This window comes from Hyphopichia burtonii, assembly GCF_001661395.1.
Source record: "Hyphopichia burtonii NRRL Y-1933 unplaced genomic scaffold HYPBUscaffold_4, whole genome shotgun sequence".
NCBI classification, from domain to species: Eukaryota; Fungi; Ascomycota; class Pichiomycetes; order Serinales; family Debaryomycetaceae; genus Hyphopichia; species Hyphopichia burtonii.
Window position 1 is genome coordinate 628,554 of NW_017963731.1, and position 21,586 is coordinate 650,139.

The following is a 21,586-nucleotide window of genomic DNA, read 5'->3' on the forward strand; positions in this document are numbered from 1 at the left end:
TTTCTTTCGTGGGTAAAGTTATGATTAGTCTTGACTCCTTTCAAGGAAGGTGGTTGTACGTGGGGAAGTGAATCATCCGATGACAAGGGACTTATGTTTTCTTTTGGGTCATCCATAATTCTTGATTTTCCGTCCTTAATCTTTTTCGATGAATACTTGACCAGGTTAATTGGCTTATTTTCCTGTTCAGTATTTTTCATCAGGAATCTCTCTCTTAATGTTGTTGCAAATAATGATAGTTTCGTAGCGGTCTTTTTTTTAACAGGAGACTCTTCAATTTCTTCATTTTCATCAGAGAGATCAAAGTCTTCCTTATTGTGATTAGATATTTTAGCGTCATTTTTCAACGAGTCATCTATTTCATCATTATCAGTTATGCTACCTTCTTGTTCAAGTTCTTTCAAGACATTCCTTGTATCAACTATTTCCCCTATAGCACGGACATTCTTAACTGGAGAAGAAAATTCATCCGGAATATCTGAATCTCCTGAGATTGCGCTTGAATCGAAAAAGGTCTCTGTTCTATTTTTGATCGTGATATCAGGAGTCGGAACGTTATTTCTAGGTTTGAAAAATTTAGAGCTTCCACCACTAGAGGACTGGTCAACAGTCTCTGTATACTTTTTGATCTTCTTACTCGTAGGAGAGAGTCTCTCTACAGTAGGATCACTATGCAATCTGTGAGCCAATGATCTCTTGGAGCTATTGGTCTGTGTCCTTTTGGGACTGGTCAAGGGCTGGGTATTTGCCTTGGTGCTAGAGGCCAATATATTAGGTTTTGTACTCTCACAAGTTAATTCTGACTTGGAAAGAGAATCAATCGATGGTTTGGAGTTCACCAATTTAGATTCTGACTTCAATAATGATGCAGAGCTAGACTTGAAGAAACTGTCAATACCTGTCTTCTTAACATTGATGCCATTGTTTGTGAGTGATTTTGTCTTGGTTGCAGTTGTAGCTTTGGTAGATGGAATGCCATAAACTGAATTGCCTTTCAATGTTGCTAAACTTTGTTCTCTAGCAAGTAATAAGTCATGAGTATTTGGGTTAAGTTTACCATTACATATCTGGACATGAATTTCGTTATCAAATGACTTTCCACAACAGGATTCTAATAACTCGAAATCGAAATCCAAATCGTCAGGATACTCGTTCAAGGTAGTTAGTTTCTGATGAAAAGGGTCAAATACTTTCTGAAATTGAAAAGCGAGATTGGCTTTATGAACCTCGTCTTCGAAATCAGGTTCAATTTTTTTACCATCTGACCTTAACGCAATTAATACTCGATCAAAATTATTATATTTTTTTACTAAATTGAAAGCAGTTTTGATACCAATATTAGCAATTCCCTTAGTATAATCGCAACCCGATAACATTGCCACTAGTCTTAGTTGAGCAGGGGTATACTGAGCGAGCGAGGGAATCTTCTTTACCCGAGCAAAATTATCACGGTTTATTTCGTAACATTCAGCTTGGTCATTCAACTTCGTGATTAGCCTACGGCATCCGAAAATAAGCAAATCTGAATCTTCCGACAAAATTCCATCAACTGCTCCAATTTTTTCCAAGTAAACCATCTGTGGATCAGCTTCATATGGCGCAACAATATATTTGACCTTATGCAAGTCTAACTCGACCATAATCGATTTGGCCATTTCATGGCTGACTCCGGCTGCTTTCATGAACTCTTTCCAAGCCAGCTTGCGGTCACCTCTTTTCACAAAATTGTCTGCCTTCTTTCTGGCTTCTTCACGTTTTTCTCTACGTTCTTTGGCAGTATCAGCTTTAGTTGGTAAATTAGCCCCATCAAACACAAGATAAGGCTCAACACCAAAATGCTTCAACATTTTGACTCGATTCATGACATAAGTAACATATTTTTTTGTTGGTTTATCCTGACAAAGTTCTTGGGCACAAGATATTAAACCACGATGTAACCACCCATAAGTATCAACTGCAAGGGTTTTTCCTCTATATTTCTCTAAAGAACTGGCCTCCTGGATTTCCTTGAGATGTGGAAGAAGTCCCGTTACTCCCATTATTCGCTCAAATTATTATAACGAGTGCTTCGGAAGGTGTGAAAGCTCTATGAAGTTGTTGTTGTTGTTTTCTAGTTTCCTTCTCAGCTCGTTTTATCTCAAGTCCTCTGTTTTTTTTTTTTTTTCACTGTTTTCTTTTTTGTTTTGTTACAAAACGCGTCTTCGCAGTAAATCGAAGTAGCAGCCAAAGTTAATAACCAGGTCCTGCAACCTTTACAAATCACCCTCTTTCGAATGAAAATTAGTATATATTTAATGCAATTATATAGTAACAGGCTCTAAAGGAAGTAAAAGTTTACAAAATAATATAAAGAGGAAAAAAAGTTCAGAAAACATAAAGCTGGAACAGAAATTTGAAATTTATGTAGAAGAAATGAAATTACGTTGTGGAGAAAGAACCTACTTTCTCTCGGGATCATACATGGTAACCTGAGGGTTTACCGGAAACTTACTCATACTTGAAGCTGCCTTGTTATTCAGACTAGATTTTGATTTATCATTGGCTTTGTTATTTTTTGAGGGATCGTATCCCAAAATAGGACCAAATTTTATTTGCATTGGTGCATTTGGACGGACGTTCTCCTTATTATCACTCTTGGGTCTACTGCTGTTAACTGGATTGTTAGATTGAGGATATTGGATGAAAGGACGTTGAGCAGTGATTTTCTGCATCATTTGTGATTGTTGTTGTTGATGATTGAGAGGTTGTGCTGAAGGTTTCATTTTGTTACTTTGTTGCTTTTTCTGTTGTACTAATGTAGGTTGGTTATGTTGGTTTAAAGCAATTTGCTGTTGTTGTTGTAGCTGGAGCATGTACATCATCATTTTTTGTTGTTCTTGATGTTGTAATTGAGTTTGTTGAGCAGCTGAAGGGGAATATTGAGTTTGTGGGAGCAATGGGTTAACCATACCATTATTACCCATATTGACCATAAATCCTGGAGAGCTGAGATTTTGAGCATCAAGGTCGTTGATATTAACATTCATTGGAATGTTCATTGGTAATCCGGGGTTCATCATGTTCATCGGCATATTCATAGGCATATTAGGATTCATGTTCATACCAGAGCTCACAGAAGGGTATTTGTTCAGTAATAATGGTGTAGACATCGATGATTGTGGAGGTAAAGGGCGCTGGATCGACGAGCTTATTTGATTTCCAGTGGCATCAGTACTCAATTTGAAATCTTTGGCTGGAGTTGATGTGACAAAACTTGCCGGTGTTCCTAATTGAGAATTTGCTAGGTATGGCGACGATGAATTCGAAGATTTGTTTTGGCTAGAACGATTAGCCAAAGGTGAGATTTGTTTTTGATAATGAGGGTTAAAGTCATGTAAGTTACCAGTTGATTGTGAATGACTTAAATTAGGGTGAGGATTGGAAGAAACAGTTTGAGCCAGAAAGCTAGCGGCTTTTTCAGATATAGACGAGGTTTGATTAAACATTTGTCTTCTATTATTGTGCGGAGTTGCAAATTTCTGATTAAATTTAGGATTATAAAGTGGAGCGCTCGATGGACCCAGTCTATCTATGTCATTGTTCAAATTTGCCTTATTGGTATCAATTTTTAAATGATTGGATTGAAAACTTTGCCTTCTCTGAATAAGGTTAGGAGATCTAAACATGTCATCATTTCTCTTAGGAGATAAAGTACGGTACGGTGATGATCCAGCTAATACAGTTTCATTATCATCATCATTTTCTTGATCGTCACCTAATAAGGTTAAGAAATTCAATTTACTGATACCAAGATGTTCACCTTTAGCTTTAAATTCGTATAATAGACAGCCTTGTAACAAATCAGAGTTAGGAAAAGCGTCATTATTACCGTCTTCATTGTCATCTTCAAAAAGAACTTGCATTATGAATAATTTTTGAACTTCATCAGCATCATAAGATCCGTTATTAAAATAAGACAAATAGCCACTCCAAAATTTTTTCAAGAAAGGTACATGTAAATCAAATTTAGTATTCTGATTATCTTTATAACCATTGATAGCTTCAGTTGATTTAAATAATAAATTTTTATCCATGTAAACATAAGTACAACATTTCCAATGTAAAAATTGGCGAGGGTCATCTTTCGAAACAGGGACTTCGATCTTCAAAGTAGAGCTGTAATCACCATTTTCACAATTGAACATCAGAGTGGAATCAAAGCCTTGATTTGGATGTTGACTCAGCTTAGACTTCAAATCAAATCTTGTTGAGATATACCAAATTGGAAGTTCATTTTCTTTTAATGTTTTACTGAACTTTTCAAATTCTGTCAGAATAGCTTCAGTGAATCTTAGCTTTCTCTTAAGATTCGATCCGGTTACCGGAGTTTTAGAGATGTAGCTGGTATCTAATTGAGTGAAATGATGAACTGAAGTTGCTTGAGATGAATCCTTTTTGTATTGGATATTGAAGAGTTTCGGTTCTAGTTTGAACTTTGACTCGGTTGGGGCATTTCTTTGAGGGACCGAGCTCGTGTCAATGTTAGTTAAGATATTTGGATTTTGTTTATCATGATCGGATTTAATGGAAATGTTAGTATTGCTCAAATCAATACCGCTATCTTTCAACACACTGGTGAGGTCTATGTCATCAATCGGAGTTGATGATAACAATTGATCTAATTCTCTGTCAATGTCATTATTATTGAGACCAGTGGTGCTAGCACTTCTAGCAGCAGCTAACTTATTAAGGGGAGTTTTAACGACATCATCATAAGAATTATTTGGAGATGTTTGGATTTTAAGAGGAGCTCTGCTTGCTGCAGGTATTTTTGTTTTGGTGAGTCTGAATAATCTTGATGCTATTTGTTTTGAATTTCTTAAGATCCCCGTCTTATTATAAAGCATTCTTGATAAAATTTTATTTTGAGATGTATTCTTCAAAGTTGAAGTAGAGTCTAATAATTGGTTTTCTTTGAAAACCTTAAATTTGGCGTAGGACTTGAGTAACATTTCATCAAGTTCTGAATTCCATACTCTAGCTACAACGTTACCAGATTCATCATGAACATTAACCAGATGAGTAGAATTATCAGGATTTCTCAATGGAGTTGATGAATTTTGAATTGGAGCTAAATTAGAACCACCACGTTTAGAAGGTGAAGCAATAGTATCAATTTGAGAAGCAATTGCTTTACTTGGAGAATCTGAAGTGGAACTTGAGTTAGAGGAAATTTTTCTTTTTTTCTTTATAACTCCAGGATCTGAAGGAGACGATTTAGGCAACTGATCCAAATTAGTTGGTTTTATAGTAACTAAGGAAGGAGCTGATTTTAATCTGTTTTTATCGTCAAAAACATGATTTTTCCTAAAATCATTATTTTCACTATCATCATCATTATCATCGTCCTTATCCATTTCATCATCAGTGTCATCATCATTTTTTGAATTGCTCTCGGTAGTAGAATGATCATTATTGCTTTCAGGGTTTTCAACGTCTTGTACATTGATAATTGGTTTTGTATTAAGCATCAATTTATTTGGAGTTAAAAACCTTGAAGAATTATCATTTTTTCTTTTTGGGGTTTCGGTTGTTTCATCTTCATAAATTGAAGTTAGGTTGATGGTTAAATTTTGAGAATTTGAATCATCATTTGCTAAAGACCAAATATCCATATCATTTTTTGAATCCATAGAATCATTATGATCTAATGAGTCAAAATCGTGTTTTTGATTCAGTTTAATACTGATTGGAGACTTTGGTTCTTTCTTTACTGAAGAGGTAAGTGAATCCATAAACTTATTTTGATTTGATTTAGATGAATTTGGTGGAGTTAAAGAATTAAAAATATCCGCTGCCGAAGGAATCGAATTATTTTTCTTATGAGATGAACAATTAGCCGGAGCAGGCATTGAAGATGCATCTAGCCCACCTCCTGACTTGTTGAAAGAGGAAGATGTACCATTTGAAGATGAAACCACCCTCAGTAGCTCATTGGAAGAATGGAAAAATCTATGGGGAGAGAATGAATTCACCAAGTTAAGATTTCTTGGAGAATTAAACTGGAAAGAAGGCAGAAAACCTAAACCAAAACTAAACGATGGTGTGACCCCCGACCCACTCAATCCACCCAAGCCGGAGCCCGACCCTGAACGACGATGCGATGAAGCTCTAGGGGTCTGTGGGGGCACTTGGAGTAGATTACCGCTGGCGGCTCCATTATTGCCGCCGCTATTACTATTATTGGTCACCATGTTGCCAAAAAGCCTGATCTGATCTGATTATGTTATTAGATTTCACTTAGTAAAACTTGGATTAATATAAAAGAATGACAAACCCTTCTTGTATTGGGGGTTGTTGATAATCCTGGAAATGAATGCAAAAAGCAGAGTAACGAATGAATGGGCTCGTAATGGCAAGACCTAAACCACCAACTATATTAGTTCTTTACTATACCAACCTGAAGAGAAAGAGAAGTAGTTTTCTAGCTACCACACCTTGTGAATGTCTGTCAATATCCAATTAGTAGATTCCCGCCAGTATATAAAAAGCGATTTCTCCAGGCGTGTAACTGAAGAACGCAGCAAAAAAAACATCAAATAAAAGAAAACCTTTCAAACGCGGTCGCGAACAAAAAACAAAAGGTTCTCCTTCTTGTCAGACCCGTGCACCCGCGATTCAATTGCTGTTAAAAGGTGAAGGTAACAAAGCCAGCACCGATATCCCTTCCGTGTCATTGACAACAACCGATGGGAAGACCCTTTATGCGAGGAATGGGACAAGGTGGACGGGTATATGGTGCAGCGGCGCAATGCGGCCCCAGGAGCATGTGAGCGCAGGTTTTGGCGGTTTTACAGGGTTGATATTGGCATCTTGAATGGTTGCAAGGAAAACATAATATAAAATACGAATATCCGCGTATATATAGAGAGAGATAAGCTAAGAGGATTCATTGAAGGCTTTGAAGTTGAGGAGCTCTTCGATGATGGCTTCACTGAGTCCCGGTTGCTGGTTTTCGTACTCGATCATTTGACGAATTAAAAGATTAACCACCAGTTTGGTTGAAGGGTTTCTTGCTCTATCGAGAACTCTTTGTAGGCAGTAGATGAACGCTTCATTGTAATGAAGGTCCTTGGAAATTTCAAGTTGTTGTTTATTAGCCATTTCATTGTGGTTAGGTTCATTGGGGATTTGATTATCGACGATTTGATGCCAGTCCTTTAATTCTACTGAGGATTGTTTTGTTTTAAAACTCATTTTGGTATTAAAGTCCCATTCAATCATGGTGTTTTCTTCAAGTGGTTTTAGAATTTCATGTCGGGGTTTACGAGATTCCCTATTATGTTTAGCAAAATAATTTTGTTTTTGTCTAATTAATTGACTTAATCTAAAACTCATATTTGGATTTTCATTCTTGCAACTAATAAAACTATGATGTAATAACGTTGCGGCGTTGGGACGTTGGCGATGGTTAAGCTTTAAACAGTATTTGATGAAATCTTTTATATTATCACTATATTCTTCTCCTTCTAAACATGGAGGTTCATTCTTGGGGATCTCAAATAATGCATCCATGGGATCAATCTGTGAAAGCGGTGGTTTACCGGTTACCAACTCAATTGTAGTGATTCCCAAAGACCAAATGTCCGCTTTTTGATTGTACCCAACCGATGACGTGGTGATCACTTCTGGGGCCATCCAGTACGGAGTACCGACAAAAGTATGCTTTTTAGCTTGCGTTAAGGTGATTTCTCCGCTAACTCCAAAATCGGCTAACTTGATCCCTCCATTCTGAGTCAATAATATATTGGCCAGCTTGATATCCCGATGGACCTTTCTTTCGTCGTGTAAGTATTTCAATCCTCGACAGGTATCTCTAATTATATACAGCGTCATTTCTTCACTTAGTTTTTTATGATACCTTAATAGATCCATACATGATCCTCCTCCACAATGCTCCATCACTATCCATAATGTCATATCATGAATGAGTGTTTCGTAATACCGGGTGATATAAGGAGACTTCAATTTCGATAAAAATTCAATTTCTTGGAGCACGGTCTTGATATCATCACTACTCTCATCCAAATTCAATATCTTAATGGCGAACACCTCAGAACTGGTCCGCTCGTGTGCCTTGTAAACGTCACCAAAGTTTCCTTTCCCAATGCACTGATCTAACTGGTATTTTTCTAAAGGCGATTGTTCGGTTAGCATCGTTATAATAGCACGGAAAACTTAGCTTATGTTCCTCTTTCCAGTGACAGCTTCAATTTGCTTAGCTAATATCTATTTCCCCAGCTAAATAAACGGGATATTATAAGCTAGGAAGCAATGGTCTTCTTTATCAAGGAAAGTTCGCTATGAATTGGTTGCAAATTTTATTTGTGACTAAGGAAAACACAGACCTTTTTTTTTTTTTTGGCTCGTTTTTGTTTTGCAACCACTTCATCATCTACAAAATTAAACAGGTATAACAGTTATCAGATTAATTACTTCCTAATCTAGCTCTTTTGTCTTTCCAGTATTCTATAGCTTCATCCGTAAGCCCAATTTCTGTGTTGAGCTCTTTGATAGAATTTATATTGAATCCATTCAAGAGTAATAGTTCGGAAACTAGAAAGTATCTTTTAGTGATTTCGTTTTCAGTGATTTCAACAAACTTCCTCAAAGAGTACTCAAATAAACTAATTTTATTGGATAGCCTGCTTTCTTTACTCTTTTCATTGGATTTGCTATTGTTTAAACTGATTTGAATTTGCATATTTACGTCAGCTCCACAAATAATGTAAGTTAAAATATCGGGTAAGTTGATTTTCTGTATTGATTTAATCAATAAATCATTAATACTATCTATCTCTTTCTTATACTTCTTTAAAACATACTTATTCTTGATGAATGCTAGTCTATCTTCATTCGATGAAAGAGGATTGATTTTCTTATCTCCCAGAGTCTGAAGATTTGCTTCTAAAAACTCATTGATCTTTTTGTTGTTGATGTAATTCAATAAAACTTCAGATTCTTTATTGAAATTATCTAATTTTAAAGATCGTATTTTCGAAACATGGGATCCTAAATTACGGTGACATGAAGAACAATTAATGCAAAAGCTTCCCAAGAAATTTATAGATACCCATTCCACCCCTTCTTGACTTCCACAATCGAGACATATGTTATTATCAGTATTTGAAATTGACCTCACCATCTGCAAGTAGTTTTTATCTTTGTATGCCGACAATGGTGGTCCTGATTGAATCGAAATCGGCGATACTGACCTATCGAGTGACTGGCCAGGTATCATAGGGGGTGCACGGTATTGTTCTGGTCCGAAATCAGTGATAATTTTACTCAAATTTTTGCTATTTGGTTTAGTTGTAACGGGTTTTTGAATATTTGGTTGATTAAGCGTGGCTTTTGGGGTTGTAGGACTCATCAATTGACTGGTAACCTGGCCGGCATTATATAGAGCTTTGATCCATTTGTTTCTTTCATCTTCATTGATTGCTTGAAAGACATGCTTATTACCTGCTGAAGTAAAAATTTCAAAACAAAATTGTCGTTTTTCGTGTTTTATGGGCTTTATACTTGATAAGGCAATATCTATTGGCTTATTTATTGGTAATTGACCGTTTCTCCAATCACTATATTCTATGAGTCTTCCTTGGTTTAGAACAACCCATTCTTTATGCCACCCTGGCTTACCTTGGCCACCTAAAGTGTATAGTATACCGGACATTTCTGAATTTTGATCATCATCTAAATGATTATTCAGCTTAACTGGAACAGCTGTTACGCTAGACTGGTGATTTAAAGGTGAATCACTGGTAAATATTAGATCTAAATTATTTTTGGTAACCAAAGTATCAGAAATATCATCAATGTTATTATTATCTGATATATTTTGATCACTAGGTAACTGTTGATTAGGGGTGATAGGAGAATTTATGCTTGAGTTTTTCATTTTATCAAGGTTCAGATTTCTAGGGTGGTTCAATCTATTATGCCTTATAACATTAGTTAATTCTTCATTGGATTGACAAGCTTCGATCATTTGGCGAAACTGAAACTTTTCACTGTTAAATCTTGAAAGCACATTTAAGTAGATTAAGAAATCTTCACCTAAAAGATCTTGACTCAACTTGACATCTCTGAATTGGTCAAAACTAAGTAATTTATAGTTTGTAGCTTTATCAAACGGAAGATTAAGAAACTTGAAAAAGTTTTCTAATAACTGATTAAAATATTGATTATTAGTTATTAAATTTAAACTGTTCAAATAATCAAATTTATACAATTCGAAATTTTTCCTTTTTGTTAATAATTTCAGGGCTGGTCTTTCCTTTTCATTTGATAGATATTTATTTAGCCAATTATAATACTCTTTAGAAGTACTTTCGAAATTCTTCCTATTATGGGATATGTCATTATGATCACCACTTGATTCTTTATTTCCAGAAGTTGGATATGAGGTGACAAGATTTGATATTTTAGCAACTAATTTACTATCACAGATATCTTTCAAGAAAAACTTCATATTATTTTCAAAAGGCTCGAAAATTGCCTCTAGTGACTGAGAAAATTGATTTTTCAAATCCAAATTATTTAATAAAGGATTGAATTGTAAATCACATAATTTCCCGATATGGTCTACCATTCTATTTCTAACATTAGCCAATTTTTTCAGATAGATTTCTAAACTTTTCAATTCATTTAGTAAATGCCCCACTATTTTTTTAAAATCCGGTAAGTTTGTTTCATATCTTTGTAAAGATTTTCTAAATTCGGGGCCATCTTCTATATTAAAGTTAAATCCTTCTCTAAAATCGGCAATAGTGAATGATGTTGGTTTTCTCTTAGCAAGTTTCTCATTTCTATTGAGGCTCCTAAGAGTCTTGGAGGTAGTATGATGTTTTTCTGATTCTTGCTGGGGTTTCATAAAAGTGAGAGGGGGGGGAGCAGTCAAATTTATTGGAGTTAAATATTCATCGTGTTTGAAATCATTAACGGATTGGTCTACCCAAAATTGAAAATTGAATAAATGGGAACAATCGTTCATTTTCGAATCCAACTCCCATAGAGAGATACTCAATTTATTATTCTGGAAAATATCTTGATGGAAACTATCATTAATGATTATTCTTTGAATCTCTTTGCTTGTGTTATCAATGGGTAATTGTGAATAGCTCAATTTGGAAATCTCGGTATTGTTACTATCATAAGACCCGTTTATTATCAAATCTTTAAACTGTTCGTAATTCTCAGTATCTCCAACACTCTTAATTATCAATAGAAATTTATCCGGAGATTCTGTTTCTATCGGGTCAATCGATACGTTTAACTTAATCCGATAATACGACAGGGGAATACGAACCAACAATGGAGTCGTGACCAATGGAGATTCAACTGATTGTTTATTATCATAATATGACCCATTAGTTATATAATTGAATAGTTCTGGTATTGTTTCTTGAGTCCCAGTATCAATTTTAGATATTAATGAACATTTTTTCGTTTTAATCGAGGAACTTTCTCCTATCTCATCGGCTAACTGGATCGAATATCTTGTAGTATCAGTTTCATTTGCCAAAAACAACTTATTCAATGATATTCTCGATTCTTTTGATTCATAGTAAGGAAACGCAATTGACGATACTGGATCCATTATGCTTTACAAATCAACTTGTCCAAATGGAATTTTTACCAACTCTCAACACGCTGTCTCAAAGCGTATACCGACCCAAACGACTTCTTCTCTTTAATATGTTATCGATCAAGATAAACCTGGTATTAACTCAATAAAGCCTTACGCTTTTGGCTTCTCACTCACTCAAATACGAAAAAAAAATTCAAATTCAACTCTGATTACTAGAAGATTAGGTTTTTCCGCACAAACAACCAACCTTTAACACCTAATACCCATTAACTTCCACTAATAATCAAGGTGAATTTGGCAAAAAATGAATGCGATTTCTGTGGATCGAACACAGGACCTTCAGATTAACTGGACTGAAGTTTTCTTCAGTCTGACGCTCTCCCAACTGAGCTAAAACCGCAAAGAAGAACCCACGGCGGGAGTCGAACCCGCAATCTTTTGATTAGAAGTCAAACGCGTTAACCATTACGCTACGCAGGCGCTTTCATGTCAAAAATTAATTGTAGGTCTTTGTGATTTGCATGTTGATATTTGTGCTGAAAAATATTTTTCCATGCATGGCCTTTGAATATCCATTTTTTCGTTAATTCATTGTGTTTATCTAAAACTTTAAAGTGTTTTGAAAAGAAAAATACAGTTGGAAAAGTTCTTTTCGTGAAAGGAATCTTTGGCGATCATAAAAAGTATAAGTGAGTAGCCTGTTTTCAGTTATTCACTCAGTTTCTTCATCAGTGGACTGACTCTCCAGATGTGGTATTCCCAACCTAATTTAGTCGTAGATGAAGTAGGGTCTTTGTCAAATCAAGTCAAGAAATATTTGCTTCGCCATATAGCTCCTGTGAATTGATGGTCTTCATTTGGCATCAGATAGATAGATCACCACAATACACCCACTGGCTCAGGTTACATTGAAACAATATACTCATTAAGTCATGTTTGGCCAAGTTGATATGTTAATGAAATTTCAATCGCCAGTAATTGAATCAACTTTCAATCCTCTTGTAAATTCTTACATTTTGTCTTTAATTTCTTTCATTTTGTCTTTGATTTCTTATAGTTTGTTCTTTTAGTTTCTTACCTTTTTGTCTTTGATTTCTTACCTTTTGTCTTTGATTTCTTATAGTTTGTTCNTTCTTACCTTTTGTCTTTGATTTCTTATAGTTTGTTCTTTTAGTTTCTTACCTTTTTGTCTTTGATTTCTTACCTTTTGTCTTTGATTTCTTATAATTTGTTCTTTTAGTTTCTTACCTTTTGTCTTTGATTTGTTGATATTTTATTAAGTTATGTTGCTTCTAACGTAACTTCTACCTGTTTTTCCATCATCTTACTATTAGTGAACCATTCTTCTAGTTTTTTGCAGTTTTTTGCAATAATTCAAAAAAAATAAACTAAATCCTCTTTGCCTGTAACCAAACACCCAATTAAAAGAATCCAAGCAATTGCTACCCCCTACCGACTTACACCTTCACTTAAGGCTTTAGCATAATGATAGGGCCTATAAAACTGCCCTAATTGCAACTTCTCTCAGATTTTCGATTTTTTTTTTTTTTCTCGCAGAAGTGAAAAAAGCTCAATTGAAAAGTTACTTCCATCGCTTTGATTTGCTTAGGAAGACAGGGTGAGTGAGTCATACATGAACAATCTACTCAAATACTGTATCAAGAAGCCTGCCCATCAACTGTCCAAGACGGTGACTCGAGATATTTGCACTTCGTTAAAGATATCCTTTGCTCCACCTGCATTAAGATATTACAGTATGAAAAGAAGTATTAAAGACAAGATCAATTTGAATGAAACAGAAACCAATATTCGAAATGTATTGGTGAAGTTCTGTGACTACCATAATTCTTTACCGGATACCGATCCATCGAAGAAGCTTGAATTGAGAATCACTGGTGGATGGGTAAGAGACAAATTACTAGGCAAAGAAAGTCACGATATCGATATTGCAATCAATTTTTTATCTGGAGAGGAATTTGCAAGCTTGTTATATGATTACCTTGTTGAGCATTATCCTGAATTGGAATTGAAAGGTTTGCATAAGATTAAAAAGAATCCTGAAAAATCTAAACATCTCGAAACTTGTACTACAAAATTATATGGATTAGATATTGATTTTGTAAATTTGAGAAATGAACAATACACCAGTGAAAGTAGGGTCCCTATTATAGAATGTGGCACTGCAGAAGAAGACGCCTTAAGAAGAGACGCTACTTTGAATGCTTTGTTTTATAATTTAAATAAAAATATCATTGAAGATTTCACCGGTAAAGGTTTAGAAGATTTACATAATGGGATTTTAAGAACTCCTTTACAACCATTACAAACTTTCCTCGATGATCCATTACGTGTTTTAAGGTTGATTAGATTTGCCAGTAAATTTGATTTCACTATTGAAGAAGAAACTTTGAATGCAATGAAGAGTCCCGAATTAAAATCAACCCTTATTCATAAAATCAGTAGAGAAAGAGTTGGGGTCGAAATAGAAAAAGTGCTAACCAGCGATAACGCGCAGTATGGATTAAACTTAATCAAATTTGTTGATTTGACTGAAAGCATTTTCAACACTGGTACCATTTATGAGTCAATTCAACAATCTAATGATGCTACAGTAATCTCAGACTTATCTGAGAAAAGCTCTCGTTTATCTTCGCGAGTTGAAACCAGTACTGTTCTCAAACCAGTTTTTGATTCTATTATCGAAAGCAATCGTTTCAGTCACTTTTCTCCCCTTTACAGCAATTTATTCCAAGACGACCATCTTAAAAAGTTGTTCTGGCTTGCTGTCATACTCCAACCTTTTGGTTCCTTGGAGGTCAAGGTCAACCCAAAAAAGCAAAACTTTTTCCAAATTGTTGATATCATACTGAAAGAAGGCTTGAAGTACGGTAAACACGATTCCGATACGATTTCTGGAATAATCAAAGAGTCCGTCACCTCCTACCAAGTCCTAAGCGACTTCTTTGACAACGGCGCAAATATACAAAGATCAAAACTTGGGGTCTATCTCAGAAACTTTGGTCAGTACTCTCCTTTAAACCTTATTTTTAATTGTTTCAATGATATCATAAAGAAGGTCATCGTATCACCAAGCCCAGACCAACAAGCTCCTTACCCTAGACCAGACCTCTTTCCCTTCTCTGAGGCCGATTTAAACACCATAAAAAGCACCATCCAAGAATACGATTCTCTCATCAAATACATCCACGACCAAGCCTTGGCCGAGGTGGACAAACTCAAGCCAGTTCTCGACGGTAAAACAATCTCCAAGTCTCTAGATAAGAAACCCGGTCCTTGGATGAAGTCTATCACCCACGAAGTTCTCGTGTGGCAATTGGACCACCCAACCGGGTCTCAAGATGAATGCTTACAACACATCAAACAGTACTTATCAACCCAACTCTAATCACGCTACTCCATCACTCTTTAAATAGCATTGCATCGTATTCGGTATTACTTTTTTTGCAACCTGTAGAAACCGCTTTGCAAAACTGCAAATTTGAAACAATATCCACCCGTACACCGAAGGTATCACACAACGTTTTTCAACTTGGTCGTGCGCCACTTACCAAAGTGAAAAAAATGAGAAAAAAGTAAGACTCATACCATTGGAATCATAAAAGAATTTAAGAATACTATTTTTTAGCAGTTCTTTTGATTAAAGGATTATAAGATAAGTGAACAGCAAACTCAAGTCTAGAATAAAAGCGGTCTTTTTCTACTGAACAACAAGTATGTCTCAAGTTGAAAAAGTCTCAATTTTGGGTTCTGAGACCATCCATGTTGGATACGGGATTCAGGACCATATAGTTGAAGAGACTATTAGCAATAAGGCATCTTCAACTTATGTTATTATTACCGATTCAAATATGGCTAGAACCAAGCCATATCTCAAATTGGTTTCTAGTTTTGAACAAAAATTGAAGGAAAAGAGACCAGAATCTCGTTTACTTAACTATATTGTTTCCCCCGGTGAAAATAATAAGAATCGTGAAACTAAAGCAGCAGTTGAGGATTTCTTATTACAAAAAGGTTGTACTAGAGATACTGTTATTCTTGCTGTTGGGGGTGGTGTTATTGGAGATATGATTGGTTTTGTTGCTGCCACTTTTATGAGAGGTGTTAGAGTGATTCAAGTTCCTACTAGTTTATTAGCAATGGTTGATTCTTCAATTGGTGGTAAAACTGCAATTGATACTCCCTTGGGTAAGAATTTCATTGGTTCTTTCCATCAACCAGATTATGTCTTTGTAGATGTTTCTTTCTTGGAAACTTTACCAACTAGACAATTCATCAACGGTATGGCAGAAGTTGTCAAAACTGCTGCCATTTGGGATGAAGAAGAATTTACTAGATTAGAAAACTTTGCCAAAGATTTTATAACCGTTGTCACTGCAGATGATATCGAATTGACCACCATCAAAAAGGATTTGGTTAAAACTGTATTAGGTTCTATCAGAGTTAAAGCTGATGTTGTCTCCTCTGATGAAAAAGAATCAAGTTTAAGAAACTTACTTAATTTCGGCCATACCATTGGTCATGCAATTGAAGCGGTATTAACTCCTGAAGCTTTACATGGTGAATGTGTTTCAGTTGGTATGATCAAAGAAGCTGAATTAGCAAGATATTTGGGTATCTTAGGACCAGTTGCAGTCGCTAGATTATCAAAATGTCTTACTGCTTACGGATTACCAGTATCTCTCGAAGATAAATCCTTTTTGAAAAAAGTGGGTAACAAGATTCATGATATACAACTTGATACTTTATTAGCTAAAATGGCTATCGATAAGAAGAACGACGGTAGTAAAATTAGATGTGTCTTATTAGAATCTATAGGTAGATGTTACCAAATGAAAGCTCATGAAATCTCAAAACAAGATTTAGGTTTTGTTTTAACTGATGAAGTTATGGTCCACTCGTTCGATCCTGACTGTATCCCAACAACAAACATCGTTATTCCACCTGGTTCCAAATCTATCTCTAATAGAGCTTTGGTCTTGGCTGCCTTGGGTTCTGGTACTGTTAAGATTAGAAATTTATTACACTCTGATGATACTAAACACATGTTAGATGCTGTTGCTTCTTTAAAAGGTGCTCAAATAGGAACCGAAGACAATGGTGAAACTATTGTGGTAAAAGGTAATGGTGGTAATTTGGTCACTTGTGATGAATCTTTATACTTGGGTAATGCTGGTACTGCATCTAGATTCTTAACCACTGTTGCTTCTTTAGTTGGTATCAATCCAGAATCAAATAATCACGTTGTCTTAACAGGTAATGCTAGAATGCAAGAAAGACCTATTGGTCCTTTGGTTGATGCTTTAAGATCAAACGGTTCTTCCATTCAATATTTAAACAGAGAAGGTTCTTTACCTTTGAAGATTGAAGCTGGAAAAGGCTTGAAAGGTGGCAGAATTGAACTTGGTGCTACAATCTCCTCTCAATATGTTTCTTCTATCTTGATGTGTGCTCCTTATGCTAAGGAACCAGTCACCTTGGCCTTGGTTGGTGGTAAACCAATCTCTCAATTGTATATAGACATGACCATTGATATGATGAAAGCTTTTGGTATCACTGTTACTAAATCAACAACCGAAAAGTACACCTACCACATAGAACAAGGTACTTACGTGAATCCACCTGAATACGTCATTGAATCTGATGCTTCTTCCGCTACCTACCCATTGGCTTTTGCTGCCCTTACCGGTACCTCATGTACAGTTCCAAACATCGGATCTTCATCTTTACAAGGTGATGCCAGATTTGCAGTTGATGTTTTGAAACCTATGGGATGTAAAGTTGAACAATCTTCAAGTTCAACCACAGTCACTGGTCCACCAAGAGGTCAATTAAGACCCTTGCCACACGTCGATATGGAACCCATGACAGATGCATTTTTGACAGCTTCAGTTGTTGCTGCTGTTGCCAGAGACTCATCCAACACACCAACTCAAATTACCGGTATTGCCAATCAAAGAGTTAAAGAATGTAATAGAATATTGGCCATGGTTACAGAATTAGCCAAATTTGGAGTTAAAGCTAATGAATTACCAGATGGTATCGAAATTCACGGAAATGATTACCGTGATTTACAAACTCCTTCTGCTAAGAAAGGTGGTGTCAAGACTTATGATGATCATAGAGTTGCCATGTCCTTTTCTTTATTAGCAGGTTTATGTAAAGAACCAGTTTTACTTCAGGAAAGATCTTGTACTGGTAAGACTTGGCCCGGATGGTGGGATACTTTACATACCAAATTCAATGTCACCATAGATGGTCATGAAATACCAAAGAATGTTGAACATGATAACTCTTTAGTTGATAAACACTCAAACGGTTCAAAGAGTATCATTGTCATTGGTATGAGAGCAGCAGGAAAGACCACATTGAGTAAATGGATGGCATCATTCTTAGGATTTAAATTTATTGATTTGGATGATATTTTTGTTGAAAGACATGGTGACATCAGAGAACACATTAAAGCTCATGGTTGGGAAAGTTTCCGTGACATTGAAAGTAAGATTGCCGAGGAGGCATTCAAGCAATATTCAACTGGTTATGTCATTTCAACTGGAGGTGGTATAGTTGAAGGTGAAGCTTCAAGAAATATTTTAAAATCTTATACTAAATCTGGTGGTATTGTTTTACATTTACATCGTGATCTTGATGAAACTGTTGTATTCTTGAGTGCTGACACTACCAGACCAGCTTACGTAGATGAAATCAAAGGTGTTTGGGAAAGAAGAGAACCTTGGTATCATGAATGTTCCAGTTACCATTTCTATTCTTCTCATTGTGCTAATGAAGTTGAATTTAAACAATTGAGAATCTCTTTCATAAACTATATCAAGACCATTACTGGATCACAAGTTACTGAAATTCCAACTTCTAGATCTGCTTTTATTAGTTTAACTTATCCAGACTTGAATGAAAGTGATGTTGATCTTGAAGAAATTACCACTGGTTGTGAAGCAGTTGAATTAAGAGTTGATTTATTGAAGGATTATTCTAAAACCTTTGTTGGAGATCAAACAGCTATTATTAGAAAGAACACCACTTTACCAATAATTTTCACTATTAGAACCGAATCTCAAGGAGGTAAATTTCCAGATTCTAATTTGAAACAACTTGAAGAACTTAGTTTATTGGCCATTAAATTAGGAGTTGAATATTTGGATGTACAATTAACTCATCCTGATGAACTTATCTATAAAATCATGGAAAAGAGAGCATTTACTAGAATCCTTGGTTCATTCCATGACTTCACTGGTGAGCTTAAATGGGATAATGTTGAATGGACTAATAAATATAATCAAGCTGTTACTTTGGGAGTTGATGTTGTTAAGTTAGTTGGTACTGCTACTTCATTCCAAGATAATTTAGATTTAGAGAACTTTAGATCTAGTAAGACTTCCAGACCATTGATTGCCATTAATATGTCCGAACACGGTAAATTATCAAGAGTCTTGAACACTGTTTTAACCCCGGTTACTCATGAAAAATTACCATTCAAAGCAGCCAAGGGACAACTTACTGTTACTGAAATCAACAGAGCTTTTGCTGAAATTGGAGGTTTTACTAATAAAGAATTCACAGTTGTTGGAAGTCCAATTCAACATTCTAGATCTCCCCCATTACATAATTCAGCTTATGAAAAATTAGGTTTACCATATAAATTTGATAGATTTGAAACTGATGATGCGAGTGAAGTCTATCAAAAATTAATGAAAAAGGAAAACTTTGGAGGTTTGGCAGTCACTATGCCTCTCAAACTCGATATCATGAAATACGTTGATGAGTTATCCGATGCAGCCAGAGTGATTGGTGCTGTCAACACGGTAATCCCGATTGAAGGTGAGCCAGGAAAATTCGCCGGTGATAACACCGATTGGATTGGTATTTCTAATTCCTTCATTAGACACGGGGTCCCAAGCATCGAAAACTGCAATGTCAACGGTTTAGTTGTCGGTGGTGGCGGTACTGCTAGAGCTGCTGCTTATGCTTTACACGAAATGGGATGTAAGAAGATTTACATGATCAACCGTACCTCTGCTAAATTGGTTGAAATCAAAGAAACCTTACCTCAAGCATTCAACATTGAGATCTTAGACACCGTTGATGAAGTCGAAGCCACCGACGCAGTTTCCTTGATTGTTTCCTGTGTTCCTGCTGACAAACCTCTTGACGATGCCTTATTGAATAAACTCGAAAGATTATTGCTCAAGGCCACCAAACAAAAATACGATGGCCAGTTTGCTCCAACCCTTTTGGAGGCCAGCTACAAACCAAGAACCACCCCCATCATGAAGATTGCCCGTGAAAAATACCAATGGAATGTTGTTCCAGGTTGTGAAATGTTGATCAACCAAGGCGAAAAACAGTTTCAGCTCCACACTAAATTGAATCCTCCTTATAAAGTAATCGCCAACGCTGTTTTGGCCGAATAATCTGTAAATACCAGCCTATAGACATAATACACAATCCTCTGTAACTGCAAAATCCTAAAAAATTGTAGAATTGTTGCAAAAGCATCGCATCTCATCGGAAAAAATCGTGTCATCGGAGAAAATCGTACTTTTTTTTTTTTTTTTTTTGGTTGTTTCTTTTTTGTGTATCAGATGAGGGGATTATGCAAGAGCAGCCAATCGTTGGATTTTGGGTATTAATTATTGATGATTAGTAAAACATCAACTACTTCTTTCTTTAGAAGAGGCAAAGGAATCTCCTCGAAGAAACTGATACTAAACATGAGGCACGGTGTGGTAACAGGAGAAGTTTGTTTGAAGCATTTAGCTCGAAATGGGGTTAAGAGCAGGCTAGATTTTGTTAGACTGAGTTCGAGTTCTAGTGGATTTTTCAGTAATGTTAGACACTATTTTCTTTCCAAACACAGTGATGAATCACCGGTTGACGAAGTGAATCCTTATATCAAGTACCCCTTGGTTACTAAGGAACAAATGAAACGAATTAGTAACGATAAGTTTAAGTTTGAATTTGCGCATGCTTCATTTGGGTTTCATAGCACGAAATCGGATCCAACTATTCATTCGTTGAGTGATTTGACTGATCCAGCACAGTTGAATACGTTATTACCTAGAAGAAGACCCGTGGGGTCCCCTGCTGATACTTTATCTATTAAGGCTGGAGATGATGCGATGTTGGTCTCGCCTACCGTTTTAGCGGTTGCTGATGGGGTTTCTGGTTGGGAAAGTAAGGGAGAACAAAGGTCTTCTGGTATTTGGTCAAGGTCCATGGTTGAAACCTTGAGTAGGTTGATGACTGAATATAAACTAACCCATTCTCCTCATCATTTGAATAAACGTGATATTGATCAAATTCTAGATGATTCATATCTCCATACCTCGCACTTAATGGATCTTCAAAAAATGAGAGGATCTTCTACTTTAATTTTGGGTATGTTAAGCGGAGAATACTTGAAAATGATAAGTATTGGTGATTCTAAGATTTATATTCTTCGTGATGGTGAAATTATTAAAACTAATGAGGAACAAATGGTTTCTGAATTATGTCCTCAACAAATAGGAACTCAAACTTTGAATTCTTTGCCAAGTGAAATGGCTTGGGTGGACTCTATCAAGTTGCAAGAAGATGATATCATCATCCTATGCTCTGATGGTATCTCCGATAACTTGTATGAATCAGAAATTGTCCAGTATGTTGATGAGTTCTTACTAATGGAAAAGGGTAACTTGAGGAAAGTTGCTAATAAGCTATTAATGAAGGCTAAAGAAGTGGCTTTCGATGATTATGCTTATACTCCTTATAACGAAAAAGTTAATAGCTTGCCTGAAGAAAAATATGGTAAAAAATCAATCTATGGAGGTAAATTAGATGACTGTTCAATCATCATCAGTAGGGTTGTTCCTAATTCCAAAACAAAATCAAAATCAAATCAATAGCATCAAAAGGGTCATTGGGTAAAACATTAATTGT

At 35.8% G+C, this 21,586-nt stretch overlaps 7 protein-coding genes and 2 non-coding genes across 9 annotated transcripts; 3 read left to right on the plus strand and 6 right to left on the minus strand.

Annotated features, from left to right (window-relative positions):
- Nucleotides 1-188: 188 nt before the first annotated feature.
- EXO1 (Rad2 family nuclease) lies at nucleotides 189-2,039 on the minus strand (the record flags this gene model as incomplete). The annotated part of the gene is made up of 2 exons (XM_020223892.1): nucleotides 189-756; nucleotides 880-2,039. Coding segments are annotated over 2 exons (1,728 nt in total), but the record flags the coding sequence as incomplete, so codon positions are not given.
- Nucleotides 2,040-2,438: 399 nt separating this feature from the next.
- On the minus strand, nucleotides 2,439-6,233 carry HYPBUDRAFT_6375 (uncharacterized protein; the record flags this gene model as incomplete). Its single annotated transcript, XM_020223571.1, has 1 exon — nucleotides 2,439-6,233. One exon carries the CDS (start codon nucleotides 6,231-6,233, stop codon nucleotides 2,439-2,441), a length of 3,795 nt encoding a protein of 1,264 aa, XP_020076149.1.
- Nucleotides 6,234-6,592: 359 nt separating this feature from the next.
- HYPBUDRAFT_161957 (putative serine/threonine protein kinase) lies at nucleotides 6,593-8,340 on the minus strand. The gene is made up of 2 exons (XM_020222548.1): nucleotides 7,183-8,340; nucleotides 6,593-7,110 (listed from the first exon to the last, which is right to left on the minus strand). The coding sequence occupies exons 1-2, from the start codon at nucleotides 8,194-8,196 to the stop codon at nucleotides 6,919-6,921; spliced, it is 1,206 nt and encodes a 401-aa protein (XP_020076150.1). The 5' UTR covers nucleotides 8,197-8,340; the 3' UTR covers nucleotides 6,593-6,918.
- Nucleotides 8,341-8,479: 139 nt separating this feature from the next.
- On the minus strand, nucleotides 8,480-11,641 carry AGE1 (Age1p; the record flags this gene model as incomplete). The annotated part of the gene is made up of 1 exon (XM_020223811.1): nucleotides 8,480-11,641. A coding segment is annotated over one exon (3,162 nt), but the record flags the coding sequence as incomplete, so codon positions are not given.
- Nucleotides 11,642-11,941: 300 nt separating this feature from the next.
- Nucleotides 11,942-12,032, minus strand: HYPBUDRAFT_t113. Its single transcript has one exon. It is a non-coding gene; the product is annotated as a tRNA-Phe (tRNA).
- A 7-nt stretch (nucleotides 12,033-12,039) lies between these two features.
- On the minus strand, nucleotides 12,040-12,112 carry HYPBUDRAFT_t112. Its single transcript has one exon. It is a non-coding gene; the product is annotated as a tRNA-Arg (tRNA).
- Nucleotides 12,113-13,241: 1,129 nt separating this feature from the next.
- Nucleotides 13,242-15,084, plus strand: HYPBUDRAFT_153014 (tRNA adenylyltransferase). The gene has a single exon (XM_020221326.1). It carries the CDS (start codon nucleotides 13,266-13,268, stop codon nucleotides 15,036-15,038), a length of 1,773 nt encoding a protein of 590 aa, XP_020076152.1. The 5' UTR covers nucleotides 13,242-13,265; the 3' UTR covers nucleotides 15,039-15,084.
- Nucleotides 15,085-15,280: 196 nt separating this feature from the next.
- On the plus strand, nucleotides 15,281-20,088 carry ARO1 (Aro1p). Its single transcript, XM_020219321.1, has one exon. The coding sequence runs from the start codon at nucleotides 15,367-15,369 to the stop codon at nucleotides 20,077-20,079; it is 4,713 nt and encodes a 1,570-aa protein (XP_020076153.1). The 5' UTR covers nucleotides 15,281-15,366; the 3' UTR covers nucleotides 20,080-20,088.
- Nucleotides 20,089-20,431: 343 nt separating this feature from the next.
- Nucleotides 20,432-21,552, plus strand: PTC8 (Ptc8p; the record flags this gene model as incomplete). Its single annotated transcript, XM_020222273.1, has 2 exons — nucleotides 20,432-20,436; nucleotides 20,481-21,552. The coding sequence occupies 2 exons, from the start codon at nucleotides 20,432-20,434 to the stop codon at nucleotides 21,550-21,552; spliced, it is 1,077 nt and encodes a 358-aa protein (XP_020076154.1).
- Between the last annotated feature and the right edge of the window lie 34 nt (nucleotides 21,553-21,586).